This window comes from Engystomops pustulosus, chromosome 5 (assembly GCF_040894005.1).
Source record: "Engystomops pustulosus chromosome 5, aEngPut4.maternal, whole genome shotgun sequence".
In the NCBI taxonomy this organism is placed as follows: Eukaryota; Metazoa; Chordata; class Amphibia; order Anura; family Leptodactylidae; genus Engystomops; species Engystomops pustulosus.
Genome location: NC_092415.1, coordinates 135669815 through 135687210, shown reverse-complemented (window position 1 = coordinate 135687210; position 17396 = coordinate 135669815). Strand labels below are relative to the sequence as shown.

The 17396-nt window shown below is 41.8% G+C and overlaps 1 protein-coding gene across 1 annotated transcript in view; it reads right to left on the bottom strand.

Annotated features, from left to right (window-relative positions):
• Positions 1 to 17396, bottom strand: part of LOC140133228 (maternal DNA replication licensing factor mcm6) — a 219706-nt gene that overhangs the window by 153160 nt on the left and 49150 nt on the right. The window contains exon 5 of the mRNA XM_072153114.1: positions 5900 to 6065. Coding sequence (XP_072009215.1) covers positions 5900 to 6065 — 166 coding nt within the window. The remainder of the gene's footprint in view (positions 1 to 5899; positions 6066 to 17396) is intronic.

Genomic DNA, 17396 nt, shown 5'->3' with positions numbered 1-17396 from the left:
ATCAGCACTCCTCCAGCTCCTCCTCCTCAACCTCCTTCCCCCCCCAGTCTGCCCCCTCCCAGCAAAATTTGGCATTTGAACCGGCATACTCTGAGGAACTGTTTTCTGGACCCTTCCCAGAGTCACAAACCACTTGTCCGGTTGCTGCTGAGCTATTTTCCGATGCCCAGGTTTTCCACCAGTCGCAGTCTGTGGGTGATGATGACGTTATTGACGTAGTGGAAGAAGCGTGTAAAGAGGTGTCGGGCGATGAGGAGACACAGGTGTCAGACAGACATGAAGATGTTGTCAGGGCAGGAAGTCCGAGGGGGGAGCAGACTGAGGGATCGGAGGATGATGAGGTGACAGACCCAAGCTGGGTTGATAGGCCGGGTGAACACAGTGCTTCTGAGACGGAGGCGAGTCCTATAGCAGAACAGGTTGGAAGAGGCAGTGGTGGGGCCAGACGGAGAGGCAGGGCCAGAGCTGGTGCATCAGCGCCAAATGTTTCACTTAGTGAAGCTCCCGTGGCGAGGGCTAGATTTTCAGAAGTCTGGAGGTTCTTTAAAGAAACACCGGATAACCGACGGACTGTGGTGTGCAACCTGTGCCAAACCAGGATCAGCAGGGGTTCCACCACTACTAGCTTAACTACCACCAGTATGCGCAGGCATATGAATGCTAAACACCCCACTCAATGGCACCAAGCCCGTTCACCTCCGGGAGGGCACACCACTGCTCCTTCCCCCGTGTCATCTGCTAGTCAGCCCCCTGCCCAGGACCCCGGTCCAAACACCTCCCGTGCGAAAACCACACCTTCACCTCCACGATCCTCCACAGCATCCACCAGCGTTCAGCTCTCCATACCCCAGACACTGGAGCGCAAAAGTTAGTATAGTGCAACCCACCCACACGCCCAAGCCCTCAACGTCCACATCTCAAAACTGCTTAGCCTGGAGATGCTGCCCTATAGGCCGATAGAGACCGAGGCCTTTCGAAACCTCATGGCGGTGGCCGCCCCTCGGTATTCAGTCCCCAGCCGCCACTACTTTGGTCCCCTTATCAAACGAGCTGTGTCAGGCAGAATTTTGGGTTGTTTTCATGGCTTCCACATCAAACTTGTTAACTTTGTTGCCACCCTGCTGTGTTATCCACAAAATATACTGGCAAACTTTTACCATTTACGGATATTATTTCAGCGCTTCTTGCGCATCTGTTTACATTCCCCTCACCCGCCATAACCCACTACTACAACACTACTACACTTGATCTTATACAAAAGGTTCTTAGAAGTGCTGTTTGGGGAGTAGCCGAGAGACAGGGGCTTGGATTGGCGAAAGCTCGCCTGGCAGCGGAGCGCCAGCTCCATCCCAAGATCCAACTAACATAGTTTTAACTGCAGCACCTTTAACCGGGCCGCGGTCCTTAAAGTCCGGCGCATAGCCGATTCACGGCGGCACTTTAATCACTGCACAGGCGCAGTGTATAACTTTTTTTTCTAGTGCCAAGGCTGTTACCAGCAGCCTTGGTCACTAGGCAGAGTTTGGGGGACCAATCCTGTCCTCCCTGCACACGTGATCGCTGTGAGAACAAATCACAGCGGTCACATCAAAGTTTATTATTGTTATCTGACACTGAATCTTCTGCTTCTTTTCTTCTCCTCACACTTTGTTTCTTTGTGAGGAGAAGAGAAGAAGAAAGATTCATTGTCAGATCCATTCATTGTATTCTACAGTTTCAAGCAGCACATTAGTTCCCTGTACTGATTAACCCTTTATATACCGGTTATTTAACCCTTTCTTTACACAGTTCTCTACCAAGAAAAAAAAAGTTTTTTCCCCATATACCTGTGTAATATACCTGTGTAATAGATTACTTATAGGCAGGTAGGACCTACGGGCGCATTGGTGCGGTAATTTTTACCGTTGCCTATTACTGTGGGTGATTAACCCTTCATTTTTTTACAATTTATTTTTTTTGTTGGCACGCTTAGTGCTTTCACTTACAAAGCGTACGTAAAGTTTGCTAGTTTCGTTACTGCTACCGTTTGTAAGGTTATATAAAAAAAAAAACTATAAAAAGTATTAAAAATTTTTTAAAAAAACTAGAAAAATACAAAAAATATATATAAAACAAAAAAGCATAAAAAAAATTAGTGTTAGTTAGTGTTATTTAGTTAGTGTTATTATGGCGAGAAAGAAATATACTGCTGAGGAGGCCTACGCCTTGCTTCAGTCCGATTCTGAATTTGAGACCGCGTCAGATATGGACTACATTGAAGGCAGTGACAATGCCAGCGTCACTTCAGAATCATCCACAGGGGGTGTCTCTGGTGATGTTGACGCAGCAGATCAGGAGGTTGCAGGACCTAGCAGCGTTGTAGCCTCTATAATTGAGGCACGCACTCTCCCATGGGAACCAGCTCCATCTTTTACACCCAGAGTTAATGCGTTCACTGTCACCCCTGGCATAACAGTGGACGATTCCAGTTTTGCAGAAATAGACTTTTTTCTTTTATTTCTAAGCGACACTCTGCTAGATCATATTGTCCACCAAACCAATTTATATGCCACCCAGTACATAAGACAGAACCCATTATCTGTCCATGCAAGAGAATGGACACCAACTAATATTCATGAAATAAAACAATTTTTGGGACTAACCCTAAATATGGGTATTGTAAAAAAGCCCAAAATTAGATCATACTGGTCTACAAATCCCATCCAAGTGACACCTGTATATTCCGCAGTCATGTCCAGGTCACGTTATGAACACATAATGCGGTTCCTGCACTTCAGTGAGTTTCATTGAAAAATATTTGCCAGAGCAGAATGTGGTTGTGGATGAGTCCCTCCTGAGTTTTCATGGCAGACTCAGCTTCCGCCAATATCTCCCTTCCAAACGGGCACGTTATGGAATAAAGTTATATAAGCTTTGTGAAAGCGAGTCCGGATATACCACAGCCTTTCGGATTTATGAAGGACGTGACCGGACTATTACTGCTCCTGGGTGCTATCCTGATCTCTCCACTAGCAGCAAGATCGTGTGGGAGATAATGCAGCCTCTGCTACATAAAGGGTACCACTTGTACTGTGATAATTTTTATACAAGTGTGGCCCTATTCAGACATTTGCATGCTGCAAACACTGGGGCGTGTGGAACGATGCGCAAAAACAGAAAAGGTTTTTCGCAGCAGTTAGTGGGGAAAGCCTTGAAAAAGGGGGAGTCCTGTGCGTACGCTTGTGACGAATTGTTAGCGGTCAAATACCGAGACCACAAAGATGTATATTTATTGAGCACCATCCATTCTGCGGAATGCGTATCAGTGCGGGAAAGAGGGGCACCAGCAGACAGGCAAAAGCCAGTTAGTGTGGCTGAGTACAATAAGTACATGGGGGGGGGGGGGGTGGATTTAAGCGACCAGGTGTTACAACCCTATTTAGTCAAAAGAAAAACAAAAACCTGGTACAAAAAATTTGCAATTTACCGAATTCAAATTGGAATACACAATGCCTTTGTTCTTTATAAAAAGAAGGGGGGCAGGAACACATACCTTGATTTTCAGGAGAAAATCATTGAAGGCCTCATATTTGAACCTCAGGACACCAGACAAAGCCTTGAGTGTGAAAATGTCAAAAGACTAACAGAAAGACATTTTATCAGTCCCATTCCAGCAACGGAAACCCGCAACTACCCCCAGAAAAGGTGTCGTGTCTGCAGTAAAAATGGACAGCGCAGAGATTCCCGTTACTTCTGTGCCTCATGTCCCTCACAGCCCGGCCTGTGCATTCATCCCTGCTTTAAGAAGTACTACACCGTTCTAAATTATTATTAATTAATTTCGAAATATAGCCAAATGTGATTTTTTTTTTTCCCAGAATTTTTCTTTATTTTGCAAAAGGGAAACAGTATAGGGGGGGGGGGTGTAAAGTTTGTCTCCCATTAACTGAATGATGCAGATACCTTTATCTGCATGCACATTATATTTTTCTCTTTTTTTTCTCTAAAAATTTCCTTATACCCCTAGATGAATACTTTGTAGATCTGCTTTTTATGAGTAGTTATTAGCAAAGAGTTTTATTGGCCCACAAAATACAAAATTGCCTCCTTTTGTGCCAGGCAGTGGCACGTGCCCATTTAGCAACTCACACACACATATTGGGTATCCTCATGCACGGGAGAAATAGCAGAATGTGAAATGAGGTCACTATTACCCACTTCCTGAACTGTGTGTGAAAAATGGGCGCTTAAATTGACCCATTTGCTAAAAAAACATGAAAATTTCATTTTTCTGTCTTTTTCAAGAAAAAGTCTGAAAAAACCCAGAGCTGTTAAACCACTTAATAAATAGCTTGAGGGGTCTACTTTAGGAGGTGACATGATTTATGGGGAGATTGCAATACCCCTGCGGTCAAGGATGTCCAAAACGCTGTATATGCCTCGAAAATTATCTGAGGGATTTATAGAACAAAAAAGTCCAAACTGCCTCCTTTTGTGCCAGGCCATGGCACGTGCCCATACTGCAATTAACACACACACATTGGGTATCCTCATGCACGGGAGAAATAGCAGAATATAAAATTAGGTTAATTTAGCTAGAATCCCATACTATGTATGAATACTGTGTACATAAAATGATAAATTTGCCATTTTTTAAAATTTTTTGGCCATTTTTCATACTTTAGAAAAAAAAACTAAAAATAATTGAAATGAACAGCCAATCACAAAATGTAGCCCTATTTGTTAACTAAAAATGACATGAATATAAGAGACATATGGCAATTAACTGCTGAGAAATTTTCACCTTAAACAGCATATAGCAAAATTGTGAAATTTTTCCTGGTCATTAAGGTGTATAATGGCTTAGTCCTTAACCGGTTAATCTACTACTACTTCACTGCCTCCATACATCGTCCCCTTATCAAACAAGCTGCGTCAGGCTCATTTTTCAGGTGTTTCACCAGATACGTTATGGAACTTGGTCACTATGTCGCCACCATGCTGTGTTATCGACTAAATATACCATCAACCTTTTGTTCACATAGGAAATCATTTCAGCGCTTCTTGCTCACCTCCTTTGGTGAGTCCATTTAGGGTATGTCGCCATGACACTCTCTAGCCTGCCGCTGCCTCTGCATGCTGTCCCCTATAGTGTCAGGGTCAGTTATTGCATGATTTAGATGCTATCTAGCCTCATTCGGTCACTCTGTCATGGCCATGCTGTTGCCCATAATTTTGGCATAATGGTGCGATTAAGCAGCCTCAGAGGCATCCATGCATGCTGCCCCTGCTGTTTCCTGTCCATTTTCGTGGTGTTTCCATCCTTTTCTGAGGTTCCCAGGTGTTTGGCCAAGCTTCCCTGTGCAGAGCCTTGGTCCCCTTGAAAAATGCTCGAGTCTCCCATTGACTTCAATGGGGCTCGTTATTTGAGACGAGCACTCGAGCATCGGGAAAAGTTTGTCTCGAATAACGAGTACCCGAGCATTTTAGTGCTCGCTCATCTCTAATGTAGAAGCTAGCCAATGGACAGCCTGCATTACCTAAGGTGAAGATACATTAATATAATAAAAACCCCAGAATACATAATATAACTTCTTGCACTAGGCAGTCCTGCTGTTACATAATACTTTGCAAAGCAGTCTAGTTGGGAATGTTTGTAGTGGATCTGAACCTAGGATAGTAAAGTTGTATTCTGTAGATAGCTGGATCTATGAGTTAGATCCTAGTAGGGTGATCAGTCCTACTGGGTCCACTTTTATTTTCATAATGACCCATCTCTGAGATTACATGAGACCAACCAACTTCTTCAACCAATTGATTTCCTTCCTCTGCTGTCCACATTGAAAGAACAATTGTGGTACAGTTTTTGTTCATAGACTTTCCATTTATTTTAGGCATAAAAATACAGTAGAATACATACCTCCTGCCGATAGTGCAGAAACATCAGGTATGACAATTAATGTGCCTGTAAAATCACATCTGTCGCCTGCCATTGCAGTTTCCACAGCTTCTGCACGAAGAATAACTTCCACACTACGTGGAATAGCTCCACGGGGTAATTCTGCTTGAGTTTCTTGAATTCTCACCTGAGGAAACAAGACCACTTTCATAAAGCAAGGGTAGAAGTACATATATTACATATAGTTGCAAAAAAAAAAAAAAAAAAAGTCTATTCATTTGGAACCTTTTGTAGATATATCCTTCATATATTTATCAGAGTCATAAGATTCTTTTTGAAAATGTAAAAAGCAGAAGGGGAACAAGCCATTTTTTGGCATATCACTCACTGAATCTATATTTCCAGTCATTATTTCTGGCCAATTCACAAACATTGTGCTGCCTAAGGGATCTTTGTTTTTATCAGGAATTTTAACTGAAACAACTAAACCACAGATGCCAAAGTCATTCTTTTCAATGGGGGTTTTCACATTTGCTTATATTTTCACTGATCCATTGTCCGTGGAGAAAATGATTAAACCTGTCCTATTTTTTCACTGTTGCAGATCACAGAAGGCAATAGAAGTCTATGGGTTGATGGAGCACAAACACCAATGTGAAAGAGCCCTTAACAGCCATTCTGTTAATTTTCCCTTACTTTAATTAACTGCTAATCTTGGATACTGGTCTATATATTGTCTATGTTCAATATCATTGTCAATGTTAATTGTAACCATCTGCTGTTGTAGATATCAATATATATCATAAAATTCCTGTGTGAAGACTAATCTTTTCTTGCATTTCTAAAGTAACCTGAACTACAACTCTCAGGTGAACCTTTGTCTACAACTCTGTTGCCAGGTTCGGAGTTGACAGGGTGCTAGAAAATGCAAAGGAGTGGGATACAAATTCTACTTTCTATTCACGCTGAATTTTTCCTGAGAATTCAGATTTTTTTTTGTAAATCGACCTCCAACTACAGTCTCCCGCTACCTGCAAGTCATTGTTCAGTTTACGGTTTGTTGGCACTAGGGTTAAATGAGAACACTGCCACCTTTGGGATCGTCAGGACTTTCCTTTTGATCTGTATGAAGGTACTTGAAGTGATGAAAAGGAGTTTACTTTTATCTGAAATATCTGGAAAGTTTTTTTTATCAGCGCTTTCCTAGTGGTGTTGACTCCTTTAGCAGAGAACCATGAAGCACCAACTAAGCCACCTGTGGCTCACTTGAACTGTATTTTGACAAACAGTCTTTAAAAGCACCAAGTAGGTGTGTATTAAGCTCACCCAGATAGTGATCGTTCAAAGTCCACTGGTATTAGCCTCTGTGCACATAGTTGAATAGACAGCCATGAAATCCAAAGGAAGCAAGTAGATTATATTCGGCACTTTCGAGAAGCCACCAGGGCAAGTATAAAAGCAGGCATTTATTAGCAACTCAGGAACAAATTACAACTTTGTGTGCAAACATTCAATGCGTCTTAGGATCTGAAGAAAAGGCTTGTTGCAACACTTAAAACCACCTGAATTGATGACGAAAACAGGACACCAACCCAAGAGGGAAACAAGCCCTTCTGATTACCCACCATGAATGTCATCAAGACAGGCGATACAAATTAATTATAAAAACTATATACACAAACTTGTATTTAAAAAAAATTGCACATTGGGACATATTGCAAGAAATGCAAATAGTGTTCTGTCATAGGCAAATATACAGTTTACATATCTGTATCTTTATTACATATCTAAAGTCTATGTTACCACGTTAACACATGTATTCACAGTGCGCTATGGTATTCCACACAAAACAATTTCAATCGTGAAAAGGCAAATATACAGTTTACAATCTAGTGTGCACTTAAATATCCAAGATACATATTACATTTTTATTTGCATTTACATTTAGCCATGATTTTCAATGCAAAACAGACCTGTTGTAAGGCCGATTTGTATTTCCATTTAGAAATACTGTAATCAAATTGTGTTATTACGATCTTTCCGCTAAAATATCTAATACATTATAGTGATCTTGTATAACAGGATCATATGTAATCAAATAGTTTTATATAAATATGACACCAAGTTCATCTTACACCAACACCAAAAATATAAAGAAATTATAGCCATGAATATAATATACTGTGGTGGTAAATTCTGATACTCTTCAATAAGTAAGAATCATATCCATTCTTTTGTTCAGCCCCTTAGAGACATGATTTCCTAGGATAAAAATCCAATAGGACTCCTGGTTAAGGAGTTTCCTTTTGATGTCACCACCGGGAATTGGAGGAGTCACCTTTTCTATTGCCATTCCCTGAAGCCTATTGATTTTATGATGACCGCCACAAAAGTGTTTAGAAGCAGCAGACACATTAACAGTTTCCTACCTATATCTGACAGGAGTCTCCTGCTATATTTGTCCATGTGTTTTTGTAGGAAATGCAACCCTAATGTATGTGGGATGGAAGAATATAGAGCGATGACATGACACATCGCAACACCTAAACTTCTCCATAATTTGTAGCAAGTGTTTGTTGTCCTGTAGGAATGTTGGTGTCACCCTGTTTATAGGCTGAAGGTAGTGGTCGATCCATTCCCCCAAGCTACTGATCTGTTCGAAACGGCGGTAGGTGGGGTTAAACGCCGTTTGAAACGCAGTGTTCAAACTTTTGTACAAGGAGGCATCCAGGACCACCACCAAACCACCCTTGTCTGCAGGTCTCACAACCACATTTGTGTTTTTACACAACTGTTTCAATGCAGCTTTTTCTTGTGTTAGATTATGACTAATATGTGATGTTGGATTATCATAGTGAGAAAGATTGTTTTCTAGAGACCTTAGTTTCTTAAAGCAAACAAGTCCCTCTCCACCAACACCTGGAATCTGTCCAGTATGAAAAGGCTGTGAGGCTACTGGATAGAATTCAGGGTTGCGTGTGGAGAACGGCTTACTAACATTGTTATTAATTGGTGCCTGTTAATACAAAAGTTCCCGTAACAAAAACTCTGACAAACATTCCCTCTAGGTGACATCAATTCATTAATATAATCATTATTGAAAGAAAACACTGACATGCTGACATGTTTAGAACATTCTGGGTTACTTTTTTCCCTTCTGATTGCGCAGTTATATTCCAGTATCACTTAAGTTTCTTGCCTGCCCTCCTGTTGCAAAGAGTGAATATCAGTTAAGTGATCCGATGATAAGCTGGCAATTTCTATTAGTGTATTTTTATGTCCTCTCTTCTTTTTCAGGATTGATCTTTAAGTGCTTTCTTTGTCACACAGTATATCATATTTGTGGCTGTAATTTCTTCATAATTATTTGGTGTCAGTGTAAGACAAATTTGATCTCATTTATATACAATTTCATTACATACAATTCCTGTTATACAAGACCTCTAATAATTATGTATTAGATATTTTAGATCATAACATTTCATTTGATTACAGTATTGCTAAATGGAAATATAAATGGGTCTTACAACAGGTTCGTTTTGCATTGAATTTCATGGCAGACTGTAAATACAAACAACGTGGTAATATAGAGCTTGGATATTTAATTAAGTGAACACTAGATTGTAAGTTGTATATTTGCCTTTCCACGATTGAAATAGTTTTGAATTGAAAACCATAGCACACTGAATACAATGTGATAACGTGGTAACAGACCTTAGATATGCAATCAAGGAGTCGCTAAATTGTAAACTGTATATTTGCCTCTCTTAAAACTATTTCCATTTCACGCAATATGTCCCAATGTACAATTGTTTTGAAATACAAGTTTGTGTATATAGTTTTTCTAATTAATTTGTGCATCACCTGTCTTGATGACGTTTATGGTGGGTAATCAGGAGGGCTTGTTTCTCTTGGGTTGCTGCCCATTTTTCATCATCAAATCAGGCGGTTTTAGGTGTTGCAACAAGACTTGTTTTATCAGATCATGACCAAGATGTGCTGCGTTGAAACGCGTTGATTGTTTGCACACAAAATTTTATTGTTCCGGAGATGCCAAGAAAGAAGACTGCTTTTATACTTACCCTGGTGGACCCTCATAAAAGGCGAGTATTGTCTACTTGCTTTGCCATTAAGAATCTCGTCTTTGTTTCCTGCATATACCCCTTTTAAATATACTCAGGACAACAAAATAACATTCTCTAATTCATGGTTAACAAAGATATAGAATATCACACAATTCCAACCTGGTCTATACAAATTCGGTTGCCCCAGGATGCGACTGTAAATCATTAGTCTAGCGTCGGGCATGATAGATTGTTCTGTCTAATGATGCAGGGAGCTCCTCCCCTTCCAAGACTAGCCCAGACACACAGGGTGCGTTCACGCGTTGCAGTTAAAACTGCATCCCAATCAGCTTTGAGGTGGTTTTAGGTGCAGTTTTATCAATTTAACATTTGAATAACATGAACTGAACAGGTGAATTTGATTTTGAAGGGGAAACCTGCTCCACAAATGTCAGGCACCCGTTCAGTTCATGTCCTTCACCTGTTCAATTGACAAAACTGCACCTAAAACCACCTCAAAGCTGATTGCGATGCAGTTTTAACTGCAACGTGTGAACACACCCACTCTGCCACCAAAACAGCCATATGAGGAGAGTAAATCTACAAGCTACAAACAGATAGCCAGGGGAGGGAGGCCCAGCAGAGCTGACAGTGTATATTATAGCTGAGATGGCAGAACTGAGAATGTTATTGTGTGTTATATGCAAGTCATAGATCTCATCATCTAATCTCTGATCTGTCTAATTTTTCTATAGGTCACATACTAGTAGAATGTTCAGAAGCTAAATTAGAAGTGTATATAAACCTGGACCCTGGTAATCTATCCACATTGTCAGCACACAGCATCTCATACGGTGTCTGTTTAGAGAGGCCCCGCCCACACTCTGGAATGTTACACTGACCAGCTTAGGGAGTAATAGGAGCTAAGACAGCAATAAAACTAAAGTAAAATTGTGAAGAGGTTAAAATGTATTGTGTGTAACGTAATAATACACACACACACACACTTCTCTCTCCTTTCTCAACTTTTGCAATACTATCCTGAATTTTACATTCTTGCTCATAAAACTAAAGTGGATTTGTAACCAAATGCCTTAGATATTTAATATAAAACTTAACGTTTAATAATACTAGATAAAAATTGTCTCAGCTCTGTAATGAAAAACAAACAAATACACAAGTATTGTCAGACCTAGTCGGGGACAATCACCAAAGTCCAGGGCTAGTGGCCCTGGGCAACAAGACATCCACAGAGTTTCAGGGCATAAAAATGCCTCAGGTATGCAGTATAATGAAATAACAAAGAGGTGGGGAAAATTATATAAGACTTGTGTAAAGAAAGAGGCTTGGTCTCACCAGTCTTCATTCCAGGTACTGCAAGCATATGGTTAAGCTCTCACCTGTCTTCATCCAAGGAACGGGAGTAGGGAAGTGTGCTGCAGCACTGTCCTAGTACGCCCTACTTAATCTTCACCCTGATCCCTTGGAATAGCTCCCAGCCCTTACAAGGGCGGTCCCCAGTTTGCCCCTGAATGTGGCTATTATGCCCTAAAAACTAGAGGATGCATTACAAATTCACTTCCCTACGTGTTTCATGTACCAGTTAGGGTACACTCCTCAGGGGAATAGTGTGTAGAATTAGATTGAAGTAATCAACTTTTGAAAAGATAATGGACGTTGGCACATCATCGTCACGGGAGACGGGCAGTGGCTTGTCCTCCCTGTGTAAGCATAGGCCCAAACGCTAGGTTCAGGACGGCGTCTGCGCCAGAGTCACTGCCCATGAGCCTAAAATAGGCTGAGATAGGCCTTCCCATATCACGCCTCCGGCACATGACCGGAGTCGTGCGTCATAGTTCTGGGAGGAGTCAGAAAACGGAGTTGCTGAGTGACGAGTCCAGCTAGCCCGCCCTGTTCATAACATCACCAACCCTTATCACGCCCATCGATCGCAGCGGGTAAGTATCATTTACTTGTAAGGGGGAATGTAAGCCTCAAATCATGCGGGGACTCAACTGAGGGGTCCATATTCGCAGGATAATAGTGGGAGTTACCTGGATGGGGGGGCGAAGTTACCCTGTAATTACACCTGGCCAGGTAAACTCCCTCAGATGAAAACACCGTTCGAGGCTTCAAGTGGGGGTCAATAATTGGTTCTGGTTTATTTTTGTTCTGTACTTACTGTACCGAACTATGGCTTATAGTGTTCAAGAAAGTTTTTAAACAAAAACCCTTCAAACTTGGGGAAACCAAGAGGAGGTAGGTGGATAATGACTACAGAGATAGGAATTACTCAGAGCCACGGTGCTTAGTAAAAAAAGCTACGAGGGAAGAGATTCCGCTTCAAAGATGACCATTAATTAATTTGCATGACTCTACTACCTTGGATTAATGGAATATACAGAATAAGTGTTATTGTTTTTATTAGTGCCTTGCAGAATAAGTAGGATAAAAAGGAACTAGATATAGATGTTAATTAAATATTAAAAATCTAATTAATCGATAAGCTCAAAAACACAGGGGGGGGGGGGACGTATGTACCGAAGAAAAATGGTTAGAGAAGTTTAGGGTCTCATTTAGACCTTTTGGAGCAACCGTATCTAGGAGAAAAATCCATCTCGTCTCTTTTTGCAAGATGGTTTTGTCCCAATCACCTCCCCGTGGGGGTCTGGGGACTGCCTCGATACCGTGAAACCGTATCGATGCCAAGCCCCCATTGTGGACTAGATTGACATGGCGGGCCAATGGCGTATCCCTCTTATGGGTTATGTCACCTAGGTGGGCTCCTATTCTTCGTCTAAATTCACATTTCGTCTTCCCCACATACTCGATTTTGCATGTACAAACTGCTCTATACACCACTCCCTCTGTCCTGCAGTTAATAAATTGTTTGATCTTATAAGTTACTCCTGTCACTGAAGATGCAAAAGACTTGCATCTCAGGATATGAGGACAGGCGATGCAGCCACTGCATCCAAAATTACCTGTAATGGTCGATCTTCCTAACCATGTAGTTTCATGTTCCTCACTGAAGTGACTGCGGACCAGGCGGTCTTTTAGGGAACGACCTTTCCTGTAGGTAACTGTAGGTCTTGAACTGATCACGTCCCCAATGTCGGGGTCCATCAAAAGGATGTCCCAATATTTTTCCAGTACTTGTCTAGCGTCATTTGCCCCATTATTGAAGGTGGTAATAAGTCTGATGATCTTATCGTCATCCTTTTTACTCTGTTTCCTCAGAAGGTCACCCCTCTCTCTATGGAGAGCATCTTGAAAGGCTGTCCTGAGGATTTTGTCAGGGTAGCCTTTATCCCTGAATCTCTGGCGTAAGTCACCTGCTTGTTTTAAGAAAGTTCTGGTGTCTTAACTGTTCCTCCTAAGTCGGAGGTACTGCCCTTTAGGGATACCCCGTTTAAGGGGGACCGGGTGGCTGCTTTCCCACCTTAACAATGAATTTGTGGAGGTGGCCTTTCTATAGACTTTTGTTGCTAACGTCCCTCCAATTTCTCGGGTAATGGATACATCCAAAAATGGAAGATTATGTGCGGAGCTTTCGTGTGTGAAACGTAGCCCTATTGGGTTATTATTCAGTTGTTGCACAAACCCCGCAAAATCAAGACGGGAGCCTTTCCAGATCACCAGTACATTATCAATGTACCTATACCAGGCTTCAACCCTCATGGTATCCAGGCCCAATTCCTCATTGAACACCAGTGTCTCCTCCCACCAGCCCAGGAGCAAGTTGGCGTACACGGCCAACCCATCGCCGTGCCCCTGAGCTGGTCGTAGAAATGACCGTTGAAAAGAAAGAAGTTCCTGGTGAGGCAGAACTCCGGAGAATTACCCGAGAAATTGGAGGGACATTAGCAACAAAAGTCTATAGAAAGGCCACCTCCACAAATTCATTGTTAAGGTGGGAAAGCAGCCACCCGGTCCCCCTTAAACGGGGTATCCCTAAAGGGCAGTACCTCCGACTTAGGAGGAACTGTTAAGACACCAGAACTTTCTTAAAACAAGCAGATGACTTACGCCAGAGATTCAGGGATAAAGGCTACCCTGACAAAATCCTCAGGACAGCCTTTCAAGATGCTCTCCATAGAGAGAGGGGTGACCTTCTGAGGAAACAGAGTAAAAAGGATGACGATAAGATCATCAGACTTATTACCACCTTCAATAATGGGGCAAATGACGCTAGACAAGTACTGGAGAAATATTGGGACATCCTTTTGATGGACCCCGACATTGAGGACGTGATCAGTTCAAGACCTACAGTTACCTACAGGAAAGGTCGTTCCCTAAAAGACCGCCTGGTCCGCAGTCACTTCAGTGAGGAACATGAACCTACATGGTTAGGAAGATCGACCATTACAGGTAATTTTGGATGCAGTGGCTGCATCGCCTGTCCTCATATCCTGAGATGCATGTCTTTTGCATCTTCAGTGACAGGAGTAACTTATAAGATCAAACAATTTATTAACTGCAGGACAGAGGGAGTGGTGTATAGAGCAGTTTGTACATGCAAAATCGAGTATGTGGGGAAGACGAAATGTGAATTTAGATGAAGAATAGGAGCCCACCTAGGTGACATAACCCATAAGAGGTATACGCCATTGGCCCGCCATGTCAATCTAGTCCACAATGGGGGCTTGGCATCGATACGGTTTCACGGTATCGAGGCAGTCCCCAGACCCCCACGGGGAGGTGATTGGGACAAAACCATCTTGCAAAAAGAGACAAGATGGATTTTTCTCCTAGATACGGTTGCTCCAAAAGGTCTAAATGAGACCCTAAACTTCGCAAGCTTCCTCTAACCATCTTTCTTCGGTACATACGTCCCTCCTCCTGTGTTTTTGAGCTTATCGATTAATTAGATTTTTAATATTTAACATCTATATCTAGTTCCTTTTTATCCTACTTATTCTGCAAGGCACTAATAAAAACAATAACACTTATTCTGTATATTCCATTAATCCAAGGTAGTAGAGTCATGCAAATTAATTAATGGTCATCTTTGAAGCGGAATCTCTTCCCTCGTAGCTTTTTTTACTAAGCACCGTGGCTCTGAGTAATTCCTATCTCTGTAGTCATTATCCACCTACCTCCTCTTGGTTTCCCCAAGTTTGAAGGGTTTTTGTTTAAAAACTTTCTTGAACACTATAAGCCATAGTTCGGTACAGTAAGTACAGAACAAAAATAAACCAGAACCAATTATTGACCCCCACTTGAAGCCTCAAACGGTGTTTTCATCTGAGGGAGTTTACCTGGCCAGGTGTAATTACAGGGTAACCTCGCCCCCCCATCCAGGTAACTCCCACTATTATCCTGCGAATATGGACCCCTCAGTTGAGTCCCCGCATGATTTGAGGCTTACATTCCCCCTTACAAGTAAATGATACTTACCCGCTGCGATCGATGGGCGTGATAAGGGTTGGTGATGTTATGAACAGGGCGGGCTAGCTGGACTCGTCACTCAGCAACTCCGTTTTCTGACTCCTCCCAGAACTATGACGCACGACTCCGGTCATGTGCCGGAGGCGTGATATGGGAAGGCCTATCTCAGCCTATTTTAGGCTCATGGGCAGTGACTCTGGCGCCGACGCCGTCCTGAACCTAGCGTTTGGGCCTATGCTTACACAGGGAGGACAAGCCACTGCCCGTCTCCCGTGACGATGATGTGCCAACGTCCATTATCTTTTCAAAAGTTGATTACTTCAATCTAATTCTACACACTATTCCCCTGAGGAGTGTACCCTAACTGGTACATGAAACACGTAGGGAAGTGAATTTGTAATGCATCCTCTAGTTTTTAGGGCATAATAGCCACATTCAGGGGCAAACTGGGGACCGCCCTTGTAAGGGCTGGGAGCTATTCCAAGGGATCAGGGTGAAGATTAAGTAGGGCGTACTAGGACAGTGCTGCAGCACACTTCCCTACTCCCGTTCCTTGGATGAAGACAGGTGAGAGCTTAACCATATGCTTGCAGTACCTGGAATGAAGACTGGTGAGACCAAGCCTCTTTCTTTACACAAGTCTTATATAATTTTCCCCACCTCTTTGTTATTTCATTATACTGCATACCTGAGGCATTTTTATGCCCTGAAACTCTGTGGATGTCTTGTTGCCCAGGGCCACTAGCCCTGGACTTTGGTGATTGTCCCCGACTAGGTCTGACAATACTTGTGTATTTGTTTGTTTTTCATTACAGAGCTGAGACAATTTTTATCTAGTATTATTAAACGTTAAGTTTTATATTAAATATCTAAGGCATTTGCTTACAAATTGATATTTCTTCTGTGCCTGGTCAATAAACTATTTTCCTGTGAAGAGATCAGGACTATCTACTGCTGTATATTTAAAAACTAAAGTGGATTTCAAAAATCTTTAAAAAATGGTCCAGGATTGTTTTATCCTGAAAGGAGAATTTTTTGTTTTTAAAGTTTCATTTATTGGAAATACATGTTTCTTTTTGGCTTTTAAGCAAAACATTTAATCTTGAATGGATTTTGGCGTAGCTACATGGTCAATAAAATACTGAATAGGAGCAAGCAATTTTTCCATTTCAACAAAAGAGAAAAAAAAACTATACATGTAAAGAGGGAAATTAAGGTTGCAATTCTCTAGGTTCTCTAGGGTAGTCAACAAGACCCTTAAACTCAGTCATTTCCGGAACCAGATAAAACAATTGTTTTTAGGCAATGGTCCAAGACACTTTTAGAATACAATATCGTCTCCAATGAAAGAATGAAGCTGACCCATTAAAAGGAGTTTCATCTTTTAACAGTTTTCCCTATACAATCCTTGCAGGCCTGTTGCTTATAGTATTCAAATACCACATTTTTGGAAAAATTGCTGGGTTTTTATTCTATCATTTTCTTAAGGCTTGACTTAACTCCTTTTCTCCCTAAATGGATGGAGAGGGAGAGGGGTCAGCTAGTAACTAGTTATACCAGGGTTAAAAAAAAAAAAAAGATCAAGAAAGAGCAAAGTATATGTACAATTTAATATGCACAGGGGCGTAACTACAGCGTTAGACGCTATGGGGCCCAGTGTCAGGGGGCCCCGTTATCCGACCGGACACAAAGAATTGAGGATGTACACATATCTATATTGTACTACACATGTCCAGCATAATATGTATATAACATACTGTGGTGTACATATGCAGTATCTGTGATGTGTATATGGTACTGTATGTATGTGTATATGCACATGAGTATTTATATGTGATTGTAACTTGCATGTGTGAGTATATTATGTATATTTTTTAAGTGGGAAGGGGGGCCCCTTGCAGTAGCCTGCTAGGGGGCCCTGTCTATCCTAGTTACGCCACTGTATATGCATACATATTTATAGCCACCCCAAGCACTTCTTACAAACAAAGTCGAGGGGGGAGGCATCATCACCATTAGTGCACCAAATGAGCAAACAACCACGTACTGGAGTAGAAGAGCGC